The sequence below is a fragment of the Westerdykella ornata genome (assembly GCF_010094085.1).
Source record: "Westerdykella ornata strain CBS 379.55 unplaced genomic scaffold EI97scaffold_7, whole genome shotgun sequence".
Classification (NCBI taxonomy): domain Eukaryota; kingdom Fungi; phylum Ascomycota; class Dothideomycetes; order Pleosporales; family Sporormiaceae; genus Westerdykella; species Westerdykella ornata.
The window spans coordinates 114,968-141,814 of NW_022986857.1; the positions used below are offsets into that span (position 1 = coordinate 114,968).

At 51.4% G+C, this 26,847-nt stretch overlaps 10 protein-coding genes across 10 annotated transcripts; 6 read left to right on the top strand and 4 right to left on the bottom strand.

Annotated features, from left to right (window-relative positions):
* Positions 1-1,387: 1,387 nt before the first annotated feature.
* On the bottom strand, positions 1,388-3,450 carry EI97DRAFT_395980 (putative MFS transporter). Its single transcript, XM_033796329.1, has 5 exons — positions 2,846-3,450; positions 2,658-2,784; positions 2,153-2,603; positions 1,901-2,105; positions 1,388-1,793 (listed from the first exon to the last, which is right to left on the bottom strand). The coding sequence occupies exons 1-5, from the start codon at positions 3,300-3,302 to the stop codon at positions 1,426-1,428; spliced, it is 1,608 nt and encodes a 535-aa protein (XP_033654875.1). The 5' UTR covers positions 3,303-3,450; the 3' UTR covers positions 1,388-1,425.
* Positions 3,451-4,213: 763 nt separating this feature from the next.
* On the bottom strand, positions 4,214-9,546 carry EI97DRAFT_449493 (putative ATP-binding cassette transporter; the record flags this gene model as incomplete). The annotated part of the gene is made up of 14 exons (XM_033800220.1): positions 4,214-4,424; positions 4,478-5,553; positions 5,618-5,762; positions 5,811-5,934; positions 5,986-6,160; positions 6,241-6,311; positions 6,397-6,559; positions 6,628-7,382; positions 7,433-7,626; positions 7,668-7,981; positions 8,049-8,242; positions 8,323-8,854; positions 8,911-9,099; positions 9,529-9,546. 14 exons carry the CDS (start codon positions 9,544-9,546, stop codon positions 4,214-4,216), a joined length of 4,161 nt encoding a protein of 1,386 aa, XP_033654876.1.
* Positions 9,496-10,899, top strand: EI97DRAFT_432215 (uncharacterized protein). Its single transcript, XM_033798118.1, has one exon. The coding sequence runs from the start codon at positions 9,758-9,760 to the stop codon at positions 10,574-10,576; it is 819 nt and encodes a 272-aa protein (XP_033654877.1). The 5' UTR covers positions 9,496-9,757; the 3' UTR covers positions 10,577-10,899.
* Positions 10,900-11,663: 764 nt separating this feature from the next.
* Positions 11,664-13,722, top strand: EI97DRAFT_449494 (Arginase/deacetylase; the record flags this gene model as incomplete). Its single annotated transcript, XM_033800221.1, has 10 exons — positions 11,664-11,855; positions 12,238-12,334; positions 12,492-12,556; positions 12,613-12,654; positions 12,708-12,858; positions 12,909-12,948; positions 13,049-13,261; positions 13,295-13,332; positions 13,469-13,564; positions 13,616-13,722. 10 exons carry the CDS (start codon positions 11,664-11,666, stop codon positions 13,720-13,722), a joined length of 1,041 nt encoding a protein of 346 aa, XP_033654878.1.
* A 281-nt stretch (positions 13,723-14,003) lies between these two features.
* Positions 14,004-14,840, top strand: EI97DRAFT_287819 (cytochrome b5). Its single transcript, XM_033794424.1, has 4 exons — positions 14,004-14,256; positions 14,316-14,353; positions 14,425-14,482; positions 14,543-14,840. Exons 1-4 carry the CDS (start codon positions 14,151-14,153, stop codon positions 14,722-14,724), a joined length of 384 nt encoding a protein of 127 aa, XP_033654879.1. The 5' UTR covers positions 14,004-14,150; the 3' UTR covers positions 14,725-14,840.
* Positions 14,841-15,498: 658 nt separating this feature from the next.
* Positions 15,499-15,651, bottom strand: EI97DRAFT_361309 (uncharacterized protein; the record flags this gene model as incomplete). Its single annotated transcript, XM_033794962.1, has 1 exon — positions 15,499-15,651. A coding segment is annotated over one exon (153 nt), but the record flags the coding sequence as incomplete, so codon positions are not given.
* A 2,866-nt stretch (positions 15,652-18,517) lies between these two features.
* EI97DRAFT_375214 (RNA-binding domain-containing protein) lies at positions 18,518-20,875 on the bottom strand (the record flags this gene model as incomplete). The annotated part of the gene is made up of 1 exon (XM_033795491.1): positions 18,518-20,875. The coding sequence occupies one exon, from the start codon at positions 20,873-20,875 to the stop codon at positions 18,518-18,520; it is 2,358 nt and encodes a 785-aa protein (XP_033654881.1).
* Positions 20,876-21,101: 226 nt separating this feature from the next.
* Positions 21,102-22,689, top strand: EI97DRAFT_432218 (60s ribosomal protein-like protein l9). Its single transcript, XM_033798119.1, has 9 exons — positions 21,102-21,128; positions 21,281-21,354; positions 21,412-21,419; positions 21,468-21,515; positions 21,572-21,655; positions 21,724-21,764; positions 21,822-21,842; positions 22,067-22,226; positions 22,277-22,689. The coding sequence occupies exons 1-9, from the start codon at positions 21,118-21,120 to the stop codon at positions 22,400-22,402; spliced, it is 573 nt and encodes a 190-aa protein (XP_033654882.1). The 5' UTR covers positions 21,102-21,117; the 3' UTR covers positions 22,403-22,689.
* Positions 22,690-22,946: 257 nt separating this feature from the next.
* EI97DRAFT_432219 (aldo-keto reductase-like protein) lies at positions 22,947-24,343 on the top strand. The gene is made up of 2 exons (XM_033798120.1): positions 22,947-23,162; positions 23,213-24,343. Exons 1-2 carry the CDS (start codon positions 22,961-22,963, stop codon positions 24,133-24,135), a joined length of 1,125 nt encoding a protein of 374 aa, XP_033654883.1. The 5' UTR covers positions 22,947-22,960; the 3' UTR covers positions 24,136-24,343.
* Positions 24,344-25,053: 710 nt separating this feature from the next.
* On the top strand, positions 25,054-26,439 carry EI97DRAFT_432223 (uncharacterized protein). The gene is made up of 4 exons (XM_033798121.1): positions 25,054-25,313; positions 25,384-25,435; positions 25,556-25,739; positions 25,872-26,439. Exons 1-4 carry the CDS (start codon positions 25,190-25,192, stop codon positions 26,010-26,012), a joined length of 501 nt encoding a protein of 166 aa, XP_033654884.1. The 5' UTR covers positions 25,054-25,189; the 3' UTR covers positions 26,013-26,439.
* The last annotated feature ends 408 nt before the right edge of the window (positions 26,440-26,847 follow it).

Genomic DNA, 26,847 nt, shown 5'->3' on the forward strand with positions numbered 1-26,847 from the left:
CAGCGCTTGCTGAGCCGGTCTACAACTACAAAAACACAGTCAAATCCTTTCTTGTCTTTTGGCATACTCTTGAAGTCCATGGAGACATCTTGCCAGGCCTGTTTCGGTATTAGCAAAGGCTTCAGAAGTCCAGGTTTCCTGTCCCTTGGAACGTGACTCCAACGGCAGGCTTTGCAGGCCAAGACATATGTAGCTACATCCTTGGCTAGGCCAGGCCAGTAGTACTTCTCACGGAGCAGAGCGATAGTCTTTCGGCTTCCTGGGTGTGCTGTAACTTGCGTAGCATGCACAGCACGAATCAACTGGGTCCTGAGGAAGTTGGTGGCAGGAACAGCCAGCCGGTTGTTGTATAGGACAAGACCATCCTCAGTGAGAGACCACCTAGTCTTGACATCTTTCTCGACCTTGTCCCGGAAGATCTGAAGCATCTGGTCTGTCCGATTGGCATGGAGAATGCGGTCAATCACTGTGTTTGGGTCCTGGTCATCTGGAGCATCCATGAAGGTGTCACGGTCTCTGAGCTCTGGTGGAGGAGAGTTCAATCCGTCAGTTGCCAGGGAACAGAGCTGGGCTATCACTGATTCAAAGGTGGAAATGTCAAGCTGCTCTTCCGACAGGAGAGCGCATGTGCGTGCTGCACGGTCTTTCTCTTTTTGAGTCTTCAACATCTCTTGTTTCCTGGACAGTGCATCTGCAGCTATATTGGCAGTCCCAGGACGGTATGTGAGCTTGAGATTGAAGTCCGCAATGTCGTTTGCCCAGTGAGCTTGCCGGTGATTCAGCTCGCGTTTGGTAGCAAAGTATTCCAGTGCTCTATGGTCTGTGAGTACAGTGAACGGTTCCTCAGTTTGTAGTCCAACTAAGAGATGGCGCCATTCTTTCAGTCCTTTCATGACCGCAAGCATTTCTTTATCATGGATGTCATAGTTCATCTCTGCGGAGCTCATAGTCTTGGAGAAGAAGGCAATGGGTCTCCAGATGCTGTCCTCCTGTTGCTGTGAAAGGACACCAGCCACTACCCCATCAGAGGCATCTGTCTCCATCCGGGTCTTCTTGTAAGGGGACCAGTAGGCCAGGAACTCATCTGATAGCATGAGATCCTTGGTTGCTTGAAATGCGGCCAGTTCCTTTTCCCCAAAGGGTTTCCAGGCTCCCTTCTTGAGTAGCTTGGTGAGAGGGCGGGCTACCCATCCAAATTGATTGAGGAAGTCCCGGTAGAAGTTGCAGAAGCCAAGGTAGGATTGGAGAGCCTTGAGGGTTGTAGGAACTTCCCAATCATGGACTGCTTCTACCTTTTCAGGATCTTTGCGGATTCCTTCTGTGCTGATGATGAGACCTAGGAACTTGGTCTCCTTCACTGCAAACTCAGACTTGTTTATCGTGCATTGACAGAGCATTGACTTATTGAGTCTTCATACATGAAAGCTAGCTTAACGCATCGGATAGACTTTCAATGTCAGTTGCGCTAGTTCTAACGGCCAAGTTTCCGGTGGGAACTGCTCTATTATCATCCTTGGGCGTGCCATCGTTCAACTTCAACCTGCTCATAACTAAAGCAGCAATGGCGCACAGCCCGAATGACAACATGTAGGGCATTCCGTGAAATATTCCTCCCAATTGCATACCCAATTTGTAAGTCGTTGCAACCAACGGCCCGGCAAGTAACGAGCCAGTGGTATCGGCGACAGACAAGGTAGAATAAAGCGTACCAATCATCGCAGGGTCCACTAAGGAGCTTACAAGCGAGCGTGTAAAAGTGTTAAACCCGCTCCCAACGGCGTAGATGATCAGGCCTTCGAAAAGTGTGTTAGTGAGAGGGACCTTTTCCAAACCAGTGAACCAGGATCGGCGAAGTTACGTAGGATCGGGGAAGTTACGTAGGATCGGGGAAGTGACGTACCAATTAAAATAAGCCACACTTGTGGGGCCAGGGCAAGGAATATAAAGCTGATGGCAATCAAGAATATGGTAAGCTTTGCCATCCTGCGATCCTTGATCTTAGCTTGCCAGCCCATTTTCTGTATTAACCAAGCGTCAGTGGCTGGGAAAACTGCTAGATAGAAAAGGAGCTGGAAACCAGCGCGAAATGATGTCAGCCAACTCGCCTTAGTACTGTTAGTGACTTCTCAGTTTCATCATGGGAAGCACATACCCTAGCTAGCGACCACGAATATCGTTCGGACACATACTGCACGAGAAGTGAAAGAGACTGCCGGCTAAAGTCGGCGATAAAGAAGGTTGCTACCAATGATACGACACTTCCATGGCTCAGAACAAACATAAATGTCTGTAGGCAGTGACGAAACCAGGAAGTGGCAGTGGAACGAAGTTGCTTTGGCCCGAGGAGCTCATCATCCAGAGATTCCTCGTCAGGGGGGAGTGACTGATATGTGTCCATTGACGGCGAAGTAGCTGTTTCTGAGATCTTGCGGCCCTCGAAGGTCTCCGGGACGAATAAGGCTAGGCTTGATGCAACAACGATAAATCCAAATCCAAGTAGGATCGCGATCCACGGGCTCTTTCCCATGAGAACTGACCCTAAGGGAGGCCCTACGAGTTCGGAGCATATAAAGCCTCCTTGAAGATAAAAAAATAATTTTGAGCTACCTTAACGTCAGTGCAATGTTCTCCATGGAATATTAGGTGACCAGACTGACCGTTCAGATTCGGGAATCACATCAGCGATCACCATCATGACAATGGATGCAGCAACAGTGCTACCACCTCCAACCACTGTGAAAGCTGATGAGAGCCATATTATTTTCAAAGGCAGTTCCGCCCAGCCTGCCATGCACGTTAGATTTTTCACAAATAAATAGTCAATAAGTCAACCGCCGGAGCATACATATAAAGATGACCCAAGCAAAGCCCAACACCTGCCCGAACATGCTCATGATAAGGATTGGTTTCCGTCCATACTTATCAGCCAGCGCGCCGTAAGGAATAGCAAGTAGCAACCCAGGAATGCCATCGAAGAAAGTCTGCATTCCAAGCAACTCGGCAAGGATCTCCTGCACTGCAGCGGCTTTGCAGGATTCTTTCGAAGAGATAGCACTCTGCAATTCGGGCTGTGGCCGCTGCCCTCTATAGTGGTTGCGACATATGATGTCTTCGAGGAGCTGGGTTTGCGATGCAGCGCTTATGAAATAACCCGTGCCGTGGATAATGAACATCATCGTGATCAAAATCACGGGCCGCCAGTACGGTGTGGTATTTTTCTTGCTATCTAAAGCTTTCTTGATTAAGCGCTCTTCTTCTTCTTCTTCTTCTTCTTCTTCGTCGCGAACTGAGCCGGAGGACATGGCGAATGATAACGGTCAAAAGAAAAAGGCTGGAGATACTGTCACCGGCGGGGGAGAGAAGCTACAGATACGCTTCCAAATCAAATGCCAAGATAACATTTCACAAGGTCGATTGATTCAATATCAAAAGGAAGGTTGAGGGTTCCCAAAATCCGAGTGGCTGTCCTGGCTTTACGGGCTGTGACACCTGAGATGATTAGCGCGGTCATCGTGCAGGGCCAGCATGCATGAGCCCTGGCGAAGATCGGGATGAGTAGGTAAGTTTTTACCTCAACTGGCCACTCTGATAATTACTGCCCACTGTCATCCCAACGTCCCACAGCTTATGGTACTTGCCGAGCCGGGAGAGTATACATTCGATCTTTCAGAGTGTTGCATCTGGCAGCATCTCCCGCGTCTACTCGCGAGTACTCCTTCCAGGCTTCGCTTCCTGAGCAGGTGCCGCATGTGCTTGCGGCAAAAGAACACGCACGGCTTCACACAGACAAAGCCCCTAGAGAGCATGGTACTCGCGAGCCAAACGTTGGAGCAGCACCAGATGTACCTTTTCATCATGGAAGCTGCCGGAGCTGCCGAGTTTAAAGTGTGTCGGCAAGGTACATTTGCGCCGGGAGCAAACGCGATGGAGGGCCGCTGAGCGTCCAAGTATGTGCGGATGGGCATGTTCCGTGAACATGTCCAAAGGAAGGGCTTGACTACAGAGCAGTAAGCGGAAGCTTTGGCGTTCGTCCGCCCATGGGACGGAGCAATTGAAAAGCTGAGTAATGAGGAATATCCAATAGAAGGACTATCGATGTGTAGTGGGCTGTACTGGAGTTGAGCGAATTAACTCTGTATTCAGTTGTCTTAGGAGATTTTAAAATCAGGTCTAACAAGTGATTCTGCACCGTTGCATCGATCGCATTTGGGGTTCAAGATTGCCCCATCAAGGCTGCAAATAATTCAGACTTCTCCACCACTTCTGCGGGAGCCCCAAAGTGCAAAACCTGCCCATTCTCCAAAACCGCGATTTTATCATACTCCAGTGCTGCTTCTAGCCGGTGAAGTACAGATAGAATCGTTCTACCCTTCAGCCTTTTTGAAATCACGTTCATCATCCTTTGCTCAGTGCTGGTGTCGATGCTATAGAATATGTGAGCTTGAGGTTTGTACCAGAGATATTATTGTCCTCTTACCTGCTTGTAGCCTCGTCAAGCAATACAATAGCGTTCTTGCCCGATGCGCCCTCCAAAATGGTCCTTGCCAACGAGAAAAGTTGCGCCTCGCCGGCCGAGAAGTTCGCATCAGAGATTTTACCTGATAGCCCACCGAATGTGTTAACCTTGTCTAAGATGGCACAATCGGCGAGTGCATCTGTCATGAATTCGTCGCTTAACTTGCCTTCGGGGTCAAGACAGTCTCGGACGCTTTCACCGTGGGCAAATGTATTCTGCGAAATCACTTGAAACCGAGATCGCAAGACGGAGTGCAGTACCCGAGAGACATCTACACCGTCAATCGTAATCGAGCCTCTTCTGGTCTCAATAATGGAGAGAAGTGACAAGAGAAGGGTCGATTTCCCACAACCACTGCGACCGCATACCGCCACCTTCTCTCCGGCTTGTATCTTCATGCTTACTCCGCGAAGAGCCCACACCGGATTCTCGGCGTCAGGGTTATAGCTTGCCCAGACATTGTCGAATTCTACGCTTCCATGCTCTGGCCATTCGGGTTGAACTTGAACCGGTGACTCTGCTTCGTGCTCAACCGGCGTATCTCTCGCGAACGCTTCTATTCGCGCGATAGCACCAAGGGACGTTTCCAGCGAAGTCCACGCCGTAATGAAGTTTGTTAAGGTTTCGCCCAAGGTGGTCGCATTTAAGAATGCTACACCGACAGCGCCGGGACTTATCTTGTCTCTCAACCCTACACCAGCGCCAGCTACTATGACAGCTAGCGCTGCAACCACCAGATTCAATGTTAGTTGCAGCCAGCGTTGGACTGAATAGAGCAAGTAGAAAGGCTCCTGAGATCTATCAAGCTTCTCTGCGAACTCCTGTCGGGTAACATTTTCCCACGCATGCGCTCGGATTGTGACCAAGCCAGCACATGTTTCAGAAAACTTTGTGTGAAGACATGACTTTGACTGCAAGTCAAGGTGTCGGAGTTGCTTCGAAGTCTTCAAATAGAAATGTTGAATAAGGTAGAGGGTGGCAATGAGCACAGGAAGGACGGAAAGTACATATGCAGCAGCAACCATGATGAGTACAACCTGCATGACGCTCGTAAACAATCCAGCCGCAGTGTTATAGATCCAGCGGTAAGGTCATATCAACAAGCATCAGGTCTTGATTAAAGCGGTTCATCAGGTTGCCTGTATCAACGCCACTGATAAAGGCAAATGATGCTCTTAGTACTGCCTGTAGCAATCTTAGATGGAGTGTACCACCGGAACTAGGTACGATGCGGAGCAAGAGATGCCTACGAACGGTAAGCGTCGATGACGACTTTTGAACCACATGTTCTTACCCAAGCCAAAAGCACATGACGATAAGAGGCAATATTTCGAGTAGCGTATATATGCCAATCCAGTAGCCGGTGCTCCTGGAGGAACTTCCATTGCTATCATTGGACCACCATTGCACCCATATGTCTTGCACCTGTATTAGTACATTCTGTGGTAATGCTGAAATATGCGCCTTACCTGGAAATCTTAGGGTGAAGCCAAATGAAATGCCGCCGACGAAGAATAGTGCAAGGCTGACGGGACCGATGGAACCGAAATAAGCTTTGTAAACGGCCTTATCAGTGATGTGGGTCGACGCGTGATCATCCGTCCCTGAAGTCTCGGAACCTTCTTCTGTGATCGCTCCGCTGCCCTCTCTATTCGAAGACGCTTCAACAGAGTTTTTTGGGTTTATTCCGGCATCATTTCCCTTGCCTTTGGCGCAAAATTCACGAATCCGCCTTGGTGGAGGTTTCCACTTTCGTCAAAGTTGTAAGTTTTGTCTGCCATTGCTGCCGCATTTTCTGGATAAAGACATTAGCCACGGGGCATGTGCAGCGTAGTTCATTCCCAAAATCGAAACGAAAAGAAAGGAAAGGAGACACCTACGGTCCTGCGTCGTAAAAATGACTGTGATGCCGAGTCGGCGAAAGATGCCTCGTGGTCCAAAGAGGCGCTCTGATATCCGTTTTTGAGTCCTTCTATCAAGTGCGCTTAAGACATCATCTAGAAGGACTATATCTGGTCGGAATGCAATTGTGCGTGCAAGTGCCTAGTAGACCTGTGAGCCGCCATACTCTCCATGTTGAACGCAAATGGCGTGTTGAGCGGATACCCTACCAGTCGCTGCTTTTGCCCACCACTGATTTTAGCACCTCCGCTGCCCACGTTCTTTTCGGACACGTCGATACACAAGATATCTTCCAACGCGCATGCATCTATCACCGCTCCACGCCACTCGTTGTCAACGGGTGCACATCTAAATGCATTTTGTCTGGCAGATAGGTTTTCCAGCCAAGGGTCTTGACCGCAGTATCCGATCTTTGCTGTACAAATGCGAATAGCGCCTTGGAGCAACTCGGATTCCCCCAGAATTGCCTTCAGCAGTAAGGATTTCCCGCACCCGACGGGGCCAGTGATAGCAACGTGCTCGCCCTTTCGAACATCAAGATTTATGTTCTTCAGATGAGACTGAGAGGTCCAACCAATATCAGCGCTTTGCACTGACAGGATAGGACGATCTGGATCTTCGCCATCGGCTGGCTCCAGTGCCTTCTCTGAGAGATTTGCATTCTTCAAAGGTGTCTTCTCAGACTGCGGAGCAGGGTTAAGGCGATACCTCTGTTCGTCTTCAAAATCTCTGCAATCTAGCCTTTCTCCTATGTCTAGGAAAGCCTGTATGCGATCGAAGCATCCCTTAGCTGCGCCCATAGTTGTAATGACTTGGAGGATGTGTATAAGGGGAGAGGCCAACAGTGTAATAAGGATGAGCGAGGTAAATAGTCTGGTAACGTTAAGATCTCCATGTTGAGCTTGAGTGGAACCGATGTAGGCTCCAAAAACGAGTACAGGCGATAAAGTCAGCGTAGTATAAGCTATAGCAGAAGTCAGTCCCGTCCGATGGAACTAAGGGAGTTTGCATTACATGATAGCGCGGATCCTACCAGTAGAACACGGAACATCTTGGATGCTGCATATTCTTTTGTGCGTAGGTCTTCGATTGTAGCCCCGACTCTTTCGCCCAAACCAGTCATCCTGATTGCCTTCAAGGAAGAGAGCATCTTTTTCGTGGCCGCAATTCTCCGCTCAGTGGCACTCAACCAGACTCGTTGCTCGCCACTAACAGATCGTCCAATTAAGGTTGAGATGGCAGTGCAAACTGGGGACGTTGAGCCAATCGTGGCTTAAATTTAGTGAAATGCAACGTACCGAGGGCCAATCCGAGCACCGCCAGACTTGATGGACCAACTTGCCGCCACAATAGCCAAGTCGCAATACCAGTTTCGACAAGCGCGGCCCATAGTTCATGGAAATATGCACCACTGCTTACGATCCTTTGTACGTCCGATATCATGAGAGTTAGTGCCTTTGATTCAAGGTCCTTGTCTTCTTTTAGCTTGAGTATCTTTTCGAAGATTGAGTCAACCAAGCCGCCCCGGACCATGATGACGGCTTTGTAATTGAGCTGCCAGTACTAACTGTTCGATATCTGCAATCACAATAAGATTCTACAAACTATCATGGATGCGGGGTCGCCATACCGCAATCCCCACGTAAACAAAAGCGCATGCTGCAATCAATCCGTACCCGTCGTTTATAGACCGAGATTCCCGGTCTTCCAGGTACTCAAGCATCGATGAGACAAGGAAGGGCTGTGAAAAAGTGAAACCGGTGAGGCAAATCCTTGGGATCACAGGAGCGATGGAGTGGTATCCTAGGTATCGGATCGTCAAGCCTGGAAGACCGAAACGTCCGTCTATTTATTATGATTAGCTGCAAGGGACATGTTTGCACCTTTCATTTTGAAGTGCTTACAGTTGGTCTCTTTCAAAATGCGGTCAAATTTTGGCTTCAGGCGGACCGAGCAAAGGGAAACATCAATTGGACGAACATCAGCTGGTGTGAGCAATCTTCGGTACCCAGTTATCATGACCTGGTTGAGCCAAATGAACAAGCTCCGGCTCATAAAGCCAGCCAATTCCTCCGATAAAACGCCAATTACATCGACGATATGATTCCTTTTACTAGCACTCTCCAGGCTTATCACGACGAGCTGTACGACGAGAGCGGCCAAACTGGTCTTCGCAAGATTCTCCTTCCCTTCAATGAGCCAGTACGTCCGGGTTCTGGCCGCTCCAAGCAAGGCGGTAACACTGAGGTTAAGCGCGATTAGGAAAGAGGGCCGATAGGATTTTGTGTGCTCATAGTGAGATAGTATGACCACAGAAGTAGCCGCGATAAATGCCAGCGCGGCAGAGGGAACAGAAGCATGTGTGGCTCCATTGCGCCGGACACAGACTTGTACGAGCACAGCCAATTCAAGACTCGAATATACGGCCGCAGAAGCCTAGCATTCATCGATGAATACGGTATCATCCAGAAGGGTTGGCTGGAGGTGCTTACTAATTTGAAGGCATGCAAGGCTCCTAGCTTGACTTTGGCCGACTGCTTGACCAAATAGAACAGCCTCACAGCGGCACATACGATGAACAGGGACGAGGGGATTATGGTGAACACAATTTCTTCGAACAAAAGTGTGAAATCGAATGCTCGCCGACACGGAGAAACCGCTGGACCGAAGACCCTGTCCGCCTCCAGCGAGCATTCCATCCTTTGCTCCGTTCCAGGCTTGGCTGAGCGGGGAGTGGAAAAGTGGAAACAAATGGCGGAGCGATGGGGGAAGACTGAAGCAAATCGCAACACTTGAATGGAATGTGTGAGGACGTTCCTGAGCACTCTACCTGAGCTCAGACGGATGCCATTCTCAAGAGACCAGGCGTGGTGGCCAAGAAAGGAATGTCTTCTCGGTATCAGCCAGCCGGGAAGTGGAGGGAGGGCCAAGCCGTAAGCTGACCATGCACCATTATTCCATGCCCCCCCGTCCAATAATTATTGCATCGCAAATCGTGCGGCGTGGATGAAGGTGCTGGTGATCAATGATGGCGATGACATCGTCTTGGCAGAATTTGCCCGAGAGGCTGTCTCCAAGGGAAGTCAGGCTTGTCAACTCTCACAACCCACCAGCATTCGATGAGCCATCGCATCCTCCAAATGAAGTCAGGGCGCATGCCGCAGCACATAGGGTACATTCCGATGATGCATAGTTATAATATAGCTAAGGACCGCCTCGTGGTCAGGAGCATCTCTTCTGTTCTAAGTCAGCTACTGCAGTCTAACTGTATCGAACTCAGTACCAACAGCGATATATTAGTACAGCAATAACGTAGCTTCATCACCCACTCGGTCGACAATGAAGCCCAGCAAAGAATACGAAAGACTATCCAGCAGCAGCGACGAGGATACCATCAGTGCGCTCAAAGATGAGATTGCGATGCTGCCCTTGAAGTCTCGCAGGCCACCGCTCCGTTGGTTTCTTTGGTTTCTAGCGGTCGTGGCTTTGTTGGTCGTCTTCGCTGGCGTCCAAGTCGCTGTCTTCGCCATTCTTGACAGCTATCGCAGCGGCAGCTCCGTTCACATCCACCACGAAGGGCCGGGTTCGCATTCGAGTGCCTCGCCGTCCGGTGGAATGCACCATCACCACGATAATGCAAAATCCGGCGGCCTAGCTTCCAACAGCGCCTTCTCTCCCGAAATCCTCGAATGTGGTGAATCTGCCGTCGAAGCGCGAGTCAGAGGCTGTCTCTTCGATCCAATGATGCAGCTGTGGCTCCCGCCAGCATGCTACAATCGCGAGAACTCGGAGGCGTATCTTTATAAGAACAAATGGAAATGGTACGCGGATATCCAGGCCACCATAGAAATCCCCGACAGCGTCATGCGCTTGGGTGAGCAAGAGGTGGCGTTCATGGACGAGAGCTATCACAGACACCACTGCATCTTCACGTGGGAAAACATGGTTCATGCTTTGCGAAACCGACTTCCCATGGTGGAGGAAATGATGTCCATGGAGCATGTGATGCATTGCCATAAGGTGTTGTTGGGACCGCCTTGGAACACCACGAAGTACCCAATGGCTACCGAAGCCCATTCAGGATTCGCTAGGTGCGCACCATACGAGGTGTGGGCCAACAATCTCCCTGACGATTCCGACTTAAAGGACGTCTATTGAGATCGGTAACTGCGGTGTTCATTTCCAAACTCGGTTTTGGACTGGTGTCAGAAAGAGAGGTCCTTGGGAGCTGCAAGAGAGGGCCGAAACTTCTGTGCCCCACAAGTAGCTGTAAATATTGTCTCGCACTTCGGAGGGAAAGCAGGTGAGGATAGCCTTGGCGAGAATGCCTTTCGGGGTAAGGTAAACTTCTGTGCCGATGGTGGGAGGTTGCATCTCGCTGCGCGGCTTAGGAGTTTTGGATAGTATGTATGTCCATGATTAGATGTCGAGGAGGAAAGCCTCTTTATAAAAGAATCATGCACTGCAAATTGGACGTATAATCCCTTCACTGCCACCAGTGGAAGTGAAACCCATTTTCACTCTCAGAGTTGACGGTGAGAGGTATGATATGAATGCGCCGGCTTCGTCCGAATCTCGCGACCATGTTATGATATCTTTGGGCTTAATCCAGCGCTTTACTCGCTGTATGATTCCATTTTCCGGCGATCTTTCTGCCCAGCCGTTTATTTTCCTCCCTGGGAAGTCCTCTAAGTACGGATAGGAACCGGCGGAAGGCCGACGGAAACATGCTGTTTTTGGTTCCCGCCTCCATCTGTGACATATTGTTTGTGTTGGAGATTGGAGGGTCTTTACCCATCCAACACTATCAGTTTTACGACATTTTCAATCTCTGTCACCGAACTTTGAACGGGCAGTCAAACCGTCAGCACCTCGTTTCAATCCTGAATCTTCAGTTAGACGCATGCTAATACCAGTAACACAGTACGGAGTTCATCTAATCATATTGTTGCAGCACAGCAGTCGTTCTCAGTGGGCCTCGATTCATAACGCGTTCAAACTTCCATTTTCGGTTTAGCGCCTCCTTCAACGTCAGAGTGGGGGTACGCGTTCAGCCACACGACGGATGGAATCGCACTTCACGCACATATGCAAGTACAATCCTCATGTTGTTAAGTTGTCCACCAAGGGCATCCTACATATTTCTGCCTCAATTGTCTGGCATGGCATTTGCACGCATACTTCGTCTGTCTTTACTGCTCACCTTGGCCCTCCGATATGCAATGTCGTATGCGCTCGAGATATCATGTTTCCTCCTGTCTCTCCTCTGGAGCAGCAGCACGCTATGGTCATGGGGGATGAGATAGATATAAGAACGGGCTCAGCATTTTCGGGGCTTTTGACATACGCGAACCTACCCTACGTCCATTGTTTGGCTCCCGAGTGGCAAGAGGTGGAGAAGTACGACATCGCGATCCTGGGCGCTCCTTTCGACACTGTGAGTTACGATCCAATCTTTGTTTAATGGCATGGCGGCAAGCCCAGATTAAGCTCTCGAAACTGCACAGACGGCAAGATCTTGGCCTCAGCGTACTGTCTCTGCGGTAGCAGCGCCATTGTGCGATTGGAGACCGGAGCACAATGCTATGGAGTATCGTTCAGGAAAGATCGCTTATCTGATCGGTGAAGAAGTTTGGTTGTGGGTTGCGAGCGGGAGGGACACATCAAGTCAGTTCTAGTTAAGAGACGCGGCTGTGTGCGTCCGTCCGCTTTCATCCCTGCTGGGATTATCGCGTACAAGATACGCCTTACAAGACAAAACACAGAAGACTGCAGCACCAATGGCACATAGCCGCAGACCGACGTTGACTGTATATTAGGGAACGACTGGAAGACCAGGGCCAAGGTTTGGTCCCAGCGGCATTCGCCGTGGCTCTAGAAGGATTGTGCCTGAAGCAGCGTGGAATGTTGAGACAGGTGCGTGTGTATTCAAGAGACCTTGATGGGTTTGTTATGTTTCCTCCCTTTGTTACACTGAGGCTTTGCCCACTAGAATCCTTTGCTAGAACCTAGCGATAGCACATCACTAGTCCGGATGAGGTCTGACAGCGAACTGACATGTTACATCCAATAGGGAGGAACGTATTCCTGGACTGGGCGAAGATTGTTGACTGCGGGGATGCGCCGCTTACCTTTCTGGTAACCTTACACCACTTCATAGTGAGCGTGGCTTTGTACTGACAATCGACCTGTAGGACAATACCGCGGCCTTAAAACAGCTTGACATGGCGCACAATGTGAGCACCAATATTCTGCCTTGATAGCCTTTCTGAGCTTGGTGCATGAAAAGATTGTGTCTGGTCGGCCGACCAATTCCAGCAAGTACGATGTTCCAAGAATAATCACACTGGGTGGAGACCATACAACGACTCTCAGTGCTTTGCAGTCGGTGCATAAGAGATGGGGCCGGGTGAGCGTGATCCACTTCGATAGTCACATAGGTTAGTGAGGCCGTTGATATGTGTTACTCACGCTAAGTCTGCGCGACCAGACACCTGGAATCCAAAAGTGCTCGGTAAGATTTGCAAAGAGTGTTGCCGGGTCATGCTGAGAACAGATTAGGGGGTGGAATATCGCACTACGCGTAGGTCGAAGCATATCATCGAAGCTGGTTAACTCATGCTAACTTAGTCTGTGTCCTATCAGTGGCGTGAATCACGGGACGTTCTTGCACATTGCCCACGAGGAAGGGCTGATCAGCAACACCTCCATTCATGCGGGCATTCGAGCCCCGGTGAATCGTCCCAAGAAAGATATGCAAAACGATCGCAGATGTGGGTTCGACACGATCAGTGCAAGGGATATCGATCGCATCGGTGTTCACAGAATCATCGAGAGGCTGAAGTAAAGGGTTGGCAAATCCCCGGTTTATGTGAGCGTCGACATAGACGTTCTGGATCCTGCTTTTGCGCCAGGTGAGATATTCCTAGGTCCCGTTTTCCCTGAGCTCCAGAAAAATCAGACAGATGGGACAAACGTCACTTGTGTCAAGTGACTCTGCGAAGCCACATGTGCATTCACTGCCGCGCAATTGCTAATCTTCTCACACAGGTACTGGAACTGCGGAAGTAGGAGGATGGACAAGTAGAGAATTTCTCTCCATCATCGATGGCCTATCCGGCCTTCACATTGTTGGTGCTGATGTTGGTAAGCATCGTCATTCTGTAGCTGCGGTACCACGCTCTAACCTCTTCGTAGTCGAGGTTGCCCCTATTTATGACAATCCTGGCGAGACAACAGTTCTGGTTGCGGCGGAAATTGTCCAATCGCTGATCGGCTTGATGGTACATCCGGAAGCTTCTTGAAGCCTGTCACCCGTTGGGCAGACTGGTCCGTCACACAATAGCATGCACGGAGTCTAATCGAGACGAGGCAATCCAGGATCAGGGTAGCCGTAGTCTGGTTCCCTATGGCTAAAAGCCTGGATTCAATGTGCATATGCGTTTGCGTGACTAGCAGCTGTTCCGTGCTGGGTATTGCCCAGACACCCCAGCTATGATATATTGGACGATTCGATCAGTGTATATGCAGACCATGTCCTATTTCGTCACATGGTTGGAGTATTCCAGGTTGTTGAAGAAATGGGAGTTAAATTAGCGCAGAATAGTCATCAACGGCTTAGTCATTTCGGGCTGTGGCTGGTGTGGTGACGCTAGTAATCTCCTATCTTGCTACACAACCCCATATATCCCATCATCTCTCTTCATTGCATCTCCTCAATACTCGCAATACCATGTCCGATACACAGAAGAAGGGTCAATTTGAGCCCAAGGAGCCTGTCCAACTGGCTCCACCCAAAGATGACCCAATCACTTTGGAGTACCTCGCCAAATGTGATGGTAAACCTGCCCCTCCCCAACGATTGAGGAACAACTGGCAGTTGACATATAGATTATAGGCACAAATGAGGGGTATCCCACATATGTTGCTATCAAGGTTAGTTCCCAGTCGGATATCTAGCTGCTCGTGGTAGCGAGACCTGTTGTAACCGTGCTTATGTGCAACAGGGGACTGTGTTTGACGTTAGCGGCAAAGATACATATGCCCCGGGAAAGTCGTACCACGGTGCGTTGACATGGATCTAATGTTTGCGTCAGTGGATACTGGCTGACTGTCCCTTTTCAGTGTTTGCGGGGAAAGAGCCGAACAGGGCACTGGCCCTCTCGTCTCTGAAAGAAGAAGATGCACAGCGCTCGGACTACGATGATCTACCTGACGATAAGAAGAAAGTGCTCGACGATTGGTATACCTTCTTTTCGAAAAGGTATAACCAAGTCGGCAAGGTTCAACGCAGCTCAAGCCTATAGAAAACTCAAGTACAATCGGAAATCAGCCATTACCACAAATCCGGAGGCATCGTTCCATCGGCACTCCGGGAGTCGAGGATTGTGGTATGAGTCGATGGGAGCAAGCGTAACTACAGCCATTGTTGATGTTCACTCAATTCAGATCATGACCAGGTAGAGACTAGGTGCTCATTACCCGGAGAAATGGCACTCTATTTTTACAATATCCTACACTGACAATGTCTCGTCGTAGTCAGAGCGACCCACTGCACAGTTGAGCACCAATACAGGTTGTAACCCACCTTACCTCTGGTCTGTCGTTCTGGGGAGGGCTTGGGACCGGATTCCGAAGTGGGAGCCGAACGCATTTTGCATAGGGTTGACTTTGAAGGGCTATGGACATTCTGGGCTCCGAGAATTCCCACCGACAGTCCGTATCACCCCTTCCAAAGGTCTTTGTAAGGCAGGGGCTGGTCATAACCAGCCAGGACTCTCCAAAGTGGATGCAACATCTTGGATGGAGATTCAAGGCATCGTGAAGTAACTCCTTGGACTTGAGAAATGGCACTTGAAATCAATTACTTCCTTCTAGATATGCGGACACAGGCGCCCACACGGCGCCCACGCGGATGTTCTCTCCAATCAACAGGACTTCTCCTTGAAGAGACCTAGATAAACAGTGCACAAAGATTTCCACCCGAAGGCCCCAACGATGGCGTGAGAATAAGTTATTCTGGCAGTCATTTCCCTTCATCTTCTAGCGAAATGCGGCTGGCTTTGGTTCTTGATCCGACTACACTGACTGCATTCAACCTCGCGTTGTTCCCACTCTCGTTTTATGTTCCATGCGCCGAAGCATTGATGTAGCGGATCGTTTCGCGCAAAGTGGCAGTACTGAATGAGGCGATGGTCCTCGTGGCCGCAGGGCACATAGTGGATTTTCTCGTAATAACACATGGTGTATTCTCGTTGTTGCGGAGTCCGAATCAACGTCCAATGGTTAGGATCGCAGTGCGCTGGGATGGAGTCAGTTTTGGTTTACATGGCCGATAACGGTTGCATTGTCCGTGTACCTTGTCTGCACAGCAGGAGGGTGGTGTAGGCTTCTCTAAACTTGATACACAGTGATAAGGGCCGTCGGAAAACAGTTCGGTGCGGTTTGGTCAGCTTGCGCTCAGTTCTGTCGAAGGGGTTTTCTGATGATGAGACTTGAGGACTCTTCAACGAGCATCAAGGAGACTTTTATACCTTCTGAGCACCGCGAGCCTGCTTCTACAGGCCCTTCACAACCGCTTCTCCTCAGCAGACAACCCCCACATCCCCATATTTTGTGTTGCCTCTCTACTGGACTGACCGATCACCACCCCGTATCTTGCAGGCTTCTCTGCCACATGTGCTACTGGTCGACTCTACTATGCACAAATGGACGAGATGCTCTCAGCCCACTCAGCAAGGGTTTGTGAGCCACAAACCCAGTCCTCTGGGACCCCAGATAAACGACTGTCATCGAGATGATAACTTTGAGGTTTTGAGGCTCACAAAACTGTCACGCCGGTGCATGGAGCTGCCATTCAGCTGCTGGCCATGACTGGACATACCCTGCAATTATGAAAACAACCATCAAAGACACCAACACCTGTTGTCAGCACTTTTTCGTCGCAAGCGTCTCGAACTCTTACAGCTATATTTCACTCCGCGGAAGTAAAGACTCAACAGAGCTATACCTTGTGCGCGGCAGCACTTGGCTGCGAATCGTCAGTCTACCGATTGGCGGTAGGCTTTCTTCCGTATGATCCTCTATACTTAATCGCAACGTCTCACTGGCAGATAGCACGAACGTCTTTGGTCCAGTCTCCTGCTGTACGATAACTGGACTTGATAGCCACGAGTGGGTTCAGGCTAGAGTACAAAGTAAGTAAAAACTGACAGGTCACATTTTAAGGATGAACTCAGAGGCTTTTGGGCAGGCACATGCAGGCATTGGCCCACGCTCTTGCAGTTGCCGTGAAGGATTTTTGCCCGAGCGCCTCCTACCGCAAGAATAGTTTCCGATAGGCTAGCTTCTCTGCGGCGCATGCCTTCGATCAGCCACCATCAGATTGAGAGCCGTTTATGGTTGATGTCAAAACAGTCGGCTCCAGATTGTTCGAATGAACACGATGTGCCATGTTCTCGAGGACGCGGCTACAAGGCTCTAACACTCCGGGACTGGGCACAAAAAACATGCACAGGCTTCTACTACAGGATGACTATTATCCCATGGTCATTGGTAAATTTGGTTATACGCCTGCTGTCTAGAAATTCACTTGGATCCTCAACCATGATTTGATTCTCTGTGTTGCACTTCAAAAATTGGAGAAAGTCGATTTTGCTGTACCAATTCCGAGGACGCACACCTACCAAAATCGAGGGAAACATGTGCCGCAACCGCTATCGTTGTGATGCACTACTCTTCGGAGCTCCTTCAAGGCTCTTGTTGCTCCTGGACCAACTTCATTTCACTTCAAGATGGGAACTTCCGGACAATGCGGCGGTTCTTTTCGGCTTCCTTTCCTTCTCCCCGCGCGTACGGCATGCCCGTCGCCGATAGCTGGACACTAGAGACAAGGAGGACCTTTGTTGCGCTCACCTTGGCGCAGTACTTTCTGTACGACTCTCGAGGAAGCTCGTGCTGCGTGCAGGGCTGTCAGAGCAACAATCTGGACCCAGCGGTGGAAGAACCCCTTGCCAGATTTGTTCGACGAAGCCCCGTCTCAGAACACTTGCCCCGAACACATGTGCGCTTCCGTTTTCATGATTTAAGGCTTGTAGAACATGCTTCTGTGACAACACCGACAAAGATAGACGTACTTGCATCTTCGTAGCCCCAACCATGTCCCTGGTGAAATATCTTGTACGTGACTGAATGAAGCTACACTCGTAACATGAGTCTTTTGTGGGGAAGGAAAGAGCTGTAACCGAAAGGCGCCTCGATATCGATTCGTGATGCCGGTATATGTAGCGCCAAAAAGCTGCCACGGCCCCAGTTGTCGACATACAAACTGTGTACATGTGGGGAGTGATGATCACCACATCTATCACAAAAGCCCAGACACTTTCTGGTAGTATAGTACTACAGTCGTCCAGAACTGCGCTCTTCTCCTTCTGCTCTCGACACCATTGACCCAATGTACATGTACTCCGTCGTGAACCAACTCCCTTAAATAGAACGACTAAAAACGTTGACTGCTTCGCAAACTCTCCGTTTCCCCTATGTACACCACATTTCTACGTGCCAGCGACGGTTACTCTATATAAAAACTAACAAAAAGCATTTGCCCATCCTAGAATACAGCGCTCGCCTACCCAGCAACTTCTACCACCTCCACAACCCAGCGTTCTTTTTGCACGAGCAGAAAACACGGCCGAACCAGATACTTGGATCCCCAGTCTGTCAATCCAGCAGAACACGACCCGCGCCGTTCGTATGACACACGAATATACAGATGTCGCACTGCAGCGAGCACGAGCTTGGGCTTGAAGCTGTGCGACTCGGGCTTGCACAGGTCGGAGGATAGGGGAATTGGCTCCTGCTAGCTGCGGGAAGAGACGAGCGCTGCGTCCTGCCGTCTAGTATGCATGGAGCCTGTGTATCCTAAGGTATGCGCCGGCGGTTGACTCGATGGAGAACAGTGGACACAGCGTACATGCAAGCACGAAAGTGGCGCACACCAACATGAACGCCTCCCCACCATCATGATCGCAGGAGAGGACTGAGAAGCAAACAGCTTCATGCTGCGATATCCCTCCTCGTTTAGCTAGGAAAATCAACGGATCATGCCTTCCCAGCCTTCCTCGCCCGCCTCGCTATCCTCTTCTTCTGTATGATACGCGAACGTAGCGCCACCTTCTCATCCTTGACCCTTCCCTTGCCCTCGTCCTTCTCCTTTTTCTCGGAAGCACCATCAGCCGATTCCGCACCTTTCTGTCCCTTCGTTCCACCCCGTCTCGCCCGCTTCCCCGCCTTCCCGCTTCCCCCGTCCTGCACTGCATCGTCCTCTTCGCGCTTCCGCTTCTTCAACCGGTCCTTCTGATGCTTGCCCCGACCCGGTGCCGCCGTGGCACCTTCATCCGTCTTCCCCTTGGGCTGCTCCCGAGTCTGCTTTTCGCGCTCAGACCGCCTCTTCACAACGTTCGCATTCTCAATCGCAAACTCGACAATGAGGCGCTTCTTGCGGTCTTCCAGCTCCTCCTTGGCCGCCTTCTTCCCTTTAGGTAATTCACCCTTGACGCGATAATCCACGGCATACCCGTTCAGCTTCCGCAGACCCATCAGCGCATTCCGATGTGTGTAGTATTCGATGAAGCCGTAGCCGCGACTGCGACCCGCGCCCGTCTTCTCAGATACCTTACTACCTTCAGGCGTCTCGTAGACGATCTTGGCCTGTTTGACGATGCCTTTTCCTTGCTTTTTGCGCATCTTTTCCGCGAGGATCATGGCTTCGCCTCCGCGGGCGAGCTCCTCCTTGGAGAGTCGAGCACGCTTTCCGTTTTTGACGTCTTCTGCGAATCCGACGACGGCTTGGCGGGCTAGTTGTTTGAGGTCCTTGCTTGTGATGCTGCGGGGGATGTTGCGGACCGAGAGACGCGTGAGGCTGAGGTGAAGGGAAGGGTTGCTTTGGATCAGCTTTTGACGCTGCTTAGCGCTGGCCTCGCGCATCGCCCTTTCAGAGGGGGGTAGTTGCTCGTAGAGAGGTGTTCCTGGAGTGATGGTGCCTTCGGAGAGAAGATAGAGGCGACGCTTGTCCTTGTCACGCTTGAAGCGAGATTCCGCACCTTCGGCTGTGAGTCGTGCGGCCTCGTTGCGGTCGACGGCCTTGGTGATCTGGAGGATGCGGCCGTCGATGGTATATCTGCCAGTCGCATCTGCATCTGGGTCTTCGAGCACAGAGTGCGTCACTGTGATGGAAGATCCATCCTTCTTCTCGTTGGTCTTCTGGGTTAACCTTACCCTCGGGACTCCCTTCAGACAGTTGATCATATCCTCCTCATTGACGAAGCACACAAAACCTGTGCCTCTCGGCTTTTCCGTTTCATGATCGATGACTATCCTTGCATAGCGTATAGGTCCAAATTGCGTGAAATGCTCCTTTAAGCTTTCGTCGGTAACGGAGAAGGGGAGATTGCGGATGAAGAGAGTGTACTGGGGTTTGCTTGGTTTCGGCGGCTCATCTTCCACGTCCACACCCCCAACATCGCTGTCTGAGATGTCTTCATACTCATCGTTCTCATCATACTCTTCTGCCGAGTCGTCCTCATCGTCGTCGTCTTCGTCTTCATCCACCTCACTGTTCTCCTCGGACTCGGAAGCAGCGGCAGATCCGTTGTCGGAACTCTCGGCCTGCTCATCACCATCCTTGTCCTGCACCTCCCCATTCTGTTCCTTCTTCTGAAGTTCCTGCCAGGTGTCTTTGTCCACGGCCCAGTCGACAGCAATTGTCCTGCCATCAATCTCCTTGCCGTTGAGGCCTTGCATAGCCTTCTCGGCGTTCTTCCGCCCTCGTAGCAGAACAAATCCGAACCCCTTCAACTGTCCTGTATGCGACTTGGGTAGGTTGACAGCCTTGACCTTGCCATAGCTCCTGAAGAGCATACCCAGCTGATCCGGTTCCTTAATACTCCACGGCAGATTCCGTATTATGAGCCTCGGTGGTACTTGCTCTTTCCGCTGCTTCTCGCGCTCTTCCTTCGCCTTAGCAGCGGCGGTTGAGACGCTCTTCAGCTGACCTGTGGGATCAACCTCCACATCACGATGCCTCGGCTGGGCCACTTCGATCTTGATCTTCTTGCCTTTCAGTTCCGAGCCATTCAGCTCCTCCATCGCTCTTTGCGCATCCTCCGCATCCGCAAAAGTAACGAATCCATAACCTTTGCATTGCTTCGTGGTGGAGTCAAGCACAGCAGTGGCATGCTTGATAGGATACGACTCGGAAAAGTGCTCGGTAAGGTCCTCTGTCGTTACCGTGGGTGCCAGCGATCGCACGAAGAGGGAGCGACGGTGCTTGTGGTCTTCCTTGCTGGGTGTCCCGTTCGTTGCGGAGCTGCCGTTCGGAGCTTGTTCTGTGTCGGCAGTGGCCGTGACAGCTTCTGCGCCGTCTGCGGAGAGACGCTGGCGCTTCCTGCGAGGTCCCATAGCGCAGATTTAGAGAAATCAGCGAAAGAAATAGGAGAACTGCTGGATAGCGAACTCCTGGTTGAGGAACTTGGAAATTTCCGGACGCAGAAAAAGTTCCAGGGCATATCTTGGATTTCATCTAAAAGCGGCTTAGCGCGAGCTAGTCGGCAAGCGGCTAGAGTTTTTCCGACGCCCACACAAACCTTCAACCACGAAATCATACAACGACAACCCCGACCGACGCCTCGACAACCGCAAAGATGAAGTACATGTACGTAATCCCTCTGCTATCGCATCATGATTCCATTTCTCTACGGACAATTTGCCCATATTTCGGGTGCAATGCGTCTCGCTGGAAATTCAACCGACCATAGCTTGAATGCTGCAAGCTCTGTGACCATTGAACTGACAATCGCAACACAGCCACTCGGAGGAACTGCTCGAGATTCCTGAGGGAGTCAAGGTCTCCATCAAGACCCGCAATGTGGTCGTCGAGGGTGGGTTATTCAATTTGAAAGCGGCTGGACCTTTCTAAACTAACGTTTGCGCAATAGGCCCCCGCGTAAGCGTACCGTAATCCGCATCGACGAGCAGACACTGATTATATCAGGGAAAATTGAGCAAGTCTCTCGGTCATTTGTCCGTCAGCTTCTCTCACGTACGTTCCGGTTTCGCATTCGAGATGTTCGACCACCAATACTAAAAACTGCGCAGCCCAAGAAGAACCTCATCAAGATCGAGCTCCACCACGGATCGCGGAAGAGCGTCGCCACCCTCCGTACCGTCCGCACTCTCATCGTACGTTGCAAACGAAATTCTGGCCGGGGTTATTGGGCTGCGTGGGAGAGGATACTGACGGGCGGCAGAACAACCTCATTATTGGTGTGACCAAGGGATACAAGTACAAGTATGTGCTTCTCTCAATGGATATGCGTGGATTGGAAAAGCTAACCATATTTCACAGGATGCGTTATGTCTACGCACAGTAGGTCATCCCCGCTTGATGTCACCTTTCCCCCATGAGCGCCCGCGCCGAAAACTCCAACGACGACGAATGGCACGCTCTCTTGGTTTATACCACTTAGGAAGGATGTGTGATATTTCATTTGAGCCATGCCATTCGCTCTGTCGTGGAGTCCGTGCTCGAATATCATGCATGGTTTTGGCTAGCGATTGCTGCAGCGAGGACTACGCTGACGTCGAAACCAGTTTCCCCATCAACGTCAACATCGAGAAGAAGGGCGAGCAGTACGAGGTTGAGATCAGGAACTTCATTGGCGAGAAGATCGTCCGAAGAGTCCTGATGCGCCCGGGTGTCGATGTTGAGATCTCCAAGACCCAGAAGGACGAGCTTCTGCTGAGCGGAAACGTGAGAAGCTCCTGTGTGGCTGATGGTCATTTACTAACTGGCGATTGCAGTCGCTCGAGGACGTCTCCCAGAGCGCCGCCGACATCCAGCAGATCTGCCGTGTGCGCAACAAGGATATCCGGAAGTTCTTGGACGGTCTGTACGTGTCGGAGAGGGGCAACATCATCGAGGACTAAATGGGGGCCTGGAGTAGGGGTTTCTTTCACGGGCATATGATCTCTGCATTCTGGGACGAGAGGGGGCGCCACGGGAGACTAGGCTCGAAAACTGTGTTTCTTAAACCAAACCAATACCACCAGCTCCGCCGCTCCAGGTGGCTGCCATGAACGGGCGTCAACTTGTATGCTGCCGCTGTGTGATGTCTCTAGGTTGGTTGATGGCATGCTTATCAGTTCTGTTCGTGCCTGCCCACCTGGGCAGGTGTAGAGAATTCGACAGATCCACGTGACGTTGAAGATAGATCATTTGTAACGGAAGCTGCATCCGGGACCATTCTCACCAACGTTCCATTGAGCTAGTAGACGCGCCACCTCACCTCGCATCGATTTAACCAACTTAACGCCGCAAAATCCGCATCATTGACAATTCCAAGGTTGTTTAGCCGCCCTTGCGTCATGCTAGGCCGAGAGGATATGGAGCGAAGGATGCATAAAGAGCAAGAGGATCCCGTTGATTTGCGGCCCGACCCAGCATCGCCTTCTCCTCGACTCGGTTTTCCCAATTGAACCACGACCATGACGGACGTACAGGCACTCCTCAAGGAGTCCAAGGCCGAGTACAGGCAGCTCGGAAAGAGCGGCTTAAAAATTTCCGTCCCCGTCCTGGGAGCGATGAGCATCGGCGACAAGAAATGGCAGCCGTGGGTCATTGAAGAGGACGAGGCCCTACCGCTATTGAAGCAGGCGTATGACCGGGGAATCACAACGTGGGACACGGGTGAGTAGATGAGTTGACCTCGAGTTCACCGGACTAATTCTGGATGACAGCCAACGTCTACTCCAACGGCGTCTCGGAAATCCTCATCGGCAAAGCCATCAAAAAGTACTCGCTACCCCGCGAGAAACTCGTCATCCTCACCAAATGCTACGGCTACGTGGGCGAAGACCCGGGCCTCCGCACCATCAACTACGCGACGGAGCTGCCCCAACTGAAAGACTACGTCAACCAAGGCGGGCTCTCGCGCGCCGCCATCTTTAATGCCGTGGAGAAGTCGCTCGCACGCCTCGACACGCCGTACATCGACCTCCTGCAGATCCACCGCTTCGACAAGAACACGCCGATCGAGGAGACGATGGAGGCGCTGCACGACCTCGTCAAGAGCGGCAAGGTGAGGTACATTGGCGCGAGTTCGATGTGGGCGGTCGAGTTTGCGCAGATGCAGTTTGTGGCGGAGAAGCATGGGTGGACCAAGTTTATCAGCATGCAGAATCATTACAGTTTGTTGTATAGGGAGGAGGAGAGGGAGATGATTCGGTTCTGCAATGCGACGGGCGTGGGGCTGATTCCGGTGAGTTGTGGAAGATTCTTGTTTGGTTTACTACTGATGCCGATCGTGTTGGTTCAGTGGGCACCCCTCTGTCGCGGCCATCTGGCGCGCCCGCTCTCCGCATACGGGAGCACGACGCGCTCGGCGGGCGAGAAGGAGAGCGGCACGCACACGACGGGCGACAACGAGACGGACCGGGCCATCATCCAGCGCGTCGAGGAAGTGGCGAAGAAACGTGGGTGGAAGATGAGCACGGTGGCGCTGGCGTGGATCAACAAGCGCGTGACGAGTCCGATTATTGGGTTCAGCAGCGTGGAGCGCATGGACGAGGCGCTCGAGGCGAGGGGCAAGGAGCTGAGCGACGAGGAGGAGAGGTATTTGGAGGAGTTGTACCGGGCGAGGAGTATTGTGGGGCATTCGTAGGGATTCATGTAGGGTATATGGGAAGATACATATATACCTAAGCATACTGCCTCTTTCCACATGCGACTGAAGGTCAGATCAATGGGAGGTGCAGCAATAGAACATATGTTTTGCAAGCAGCTTTATGGCGCCTTTATCTGCGTATAATGCTAATTGCTTGCAGAGGAATTGCAGGAATGGGTCGGGAGTGGAACACCGCAGTAGGAGCTCTTATGTCTACATAGGAAGGGTAAATCTATTGTGGTACGCAACAAAGTCTTTGCTGTGAGGATGTCTACTTGCAATCAGTACAGATCTTCAGACCCCTTCAGGCTGATTGATTGATCATCAGGTACCCTTCGCTGACTCGTCGTCTCAACATCCGCCGGGTCCCTGACTGTCCTCGACTTTCCCCTCTCGCCTGGCGGCCAAGGTGTTTGATTGCCCGTCCAATGGCGGCATCGTATCGCTGGGTATTCAGTACGGGCGTTGGTGGTTCGGCCGATGACGTCGTCAGCCGGGTCGCGTGAGGGTCATCTCACCGAGCTCTGAAGGTGAGGAAGGAGCTCTCAACCACCACGGAAATGGAAGCAATTAATACTGTAGAAGGTCGTGAAGAAGAGATGCACCAAAGTACATATACAAAGAGTATCTCTACTCCTCTTGTAACCCCTTCCCCCTATCAGATCATGGCTGGCTGCTGCCCAGTCACCCCCGCATTTTACCCCAGGAACGCGCGTCCGTGCACCAACGGGCTGTTCTGGACTAACCCGATTCGCGCGGCTCCATTCATTGGTGAGGTGGTGCTGCCCAGGTGTGAGGTGGTCCGGGATCAAGTGACTGCTTCGTGCCTTCCCGAAGCCCGCCCATTTGAACCCCTCATCTGCTCCGCCCTTCCCTCCTTCTCTCTTACTTCCCACTCCTCTTCACCTCCCACCACCTTCTTCCTACTCTCCTCACACTTGCTCCTAGCTCATTACACAGCTCTCCGATAGCTCCCAGCTTCGCAGCTCTCATCTCCCTTTGTTCCCCATCACCAGCTCACCAGCCACCCCTTGTACCACTGCAATCCATCATGTCCGCCGAGACTGAGAATACCCTCTCCAAGGTCGACTCCCTCGTCGAAGAGGCTCCCGCCAAGAAGGGCCACCGTAGAGGCAGCTCGCTCGCTGCCGATGTCAAGAACATCGCCGACCTGGGTGAGTTGCTGCTCTCCGCCGGCTATGGCGTGATCCACTGAGGGGGTGTGGGGCTGACTCGACCGTGCAGAGAAGGAAGGACAGAAGATTGAGATTGCCCCCGAGACCCAGAAGCTGAACTGGTAAGTCGAGTCTCATGCTGAACCTGTCGCGAGCATCCATTGCTCTCTCTCGAGCAATGCCGACGTCATCGCCTCAGTATGCTGTTTTGGGTACCGGAAGCAGCTGACCCTCTCCTCCAGGAAACTGAACACTTCGCCTGCATCATTAGACGACAAGGAGGTGCTGAAGAAGCCGCTCTGCACGCCCAAGATCAAGAAGATCGACCTCCACTTCAAGCTCGGACTCACCGTCACCGCACGGAACCTCAAGGGTGTCACCATCAAGGATGCCCTAGATGCCATCTACAAGCAGTTCAAGAAGAAGGTACGTGACTTGCTTCTACCCCTAGCTGATGTGCATTGCGGGCCCCCGGATCGCATCTCGACGTCGGTCATCTTGTTACTGCTCTCCCATCTCTTTCATGTTGTCCGTAACACCCGCTGACAAACCACCCAGGCTGACGACGAACTGGACCTCCCCATCCTCGCTGGCTTCGAGTGGGATCCCGAAGAGAACTACCAGCAGTTCATCGTACATCTGAAGAAGGAAGGTGCCCAGCAGCCGTCCAAGAAGAAGAAGAAGGGTGGTGACGAGTAGTGAATGACTCGCCCCCCAACTTCCCTCTATTCAACCATCTCCAGCCTCGAACGTATTCGATATCCGAACATCAACGATGGCGGGTCTCGGGTGCGCACTCGAGCGCTGGCTACGACTCCGAAAGGGAAGGGCGATGCTCGTTGCCGTCGACGAAGGAAGGCTAGCTTTCTGCGAAGCCTGGAATGCGTGGAGTGTGGAGGTTTAGCGACTGCTATGCTGTACTTTTGAGCGGCGACATGATCGCGGGTTCATGATATACTCGGTATCTTTTGGGTGGCTTGCCAGGTGAGATGGCAGCCAAGGACCATATACTCTGGTACCATCTTCATCGATATGCTGGACAGCAGACGATAGAATAACAGGGATATTTGAGAAGCGCAGTGCCATGTTTGATGTGATGTCGTCGGCGAAAGGTTTTGATGATGTGCGGCTGTGGATTGCACCTTGCCTGATAAAGAATAGCGTCATGGAAGCGTGTTGTTGAAGTGGGTCTTGAATTTCGACCGCAGACGCCTCTGCGACTGCATCTGTGAGCCTTGATATCGTCCTCTCCTTTTCCGCAGTGGCTAATACTGGGAAGGCAGTAGTTGAGTGGAAGGGCCAAAGTCCTCTGTTTAGGGGGAAGAGAGCTGAGCAACTAGAGGCTTTTGCTTTTGTATAGCTAACAAGCAACGTGACAGGTTAGAGATACTCACTTTGCGAGAATTCGTATAACCGCATAGAGAAGGATGCGAGAGCACGAATGACGTACCTTAGTCATTCTCCCAAAGTCTCAGTACCAGTCACCCAGTCCATGCTTGAATGGGATGATAATACAATACCTCGCTTATGGCCT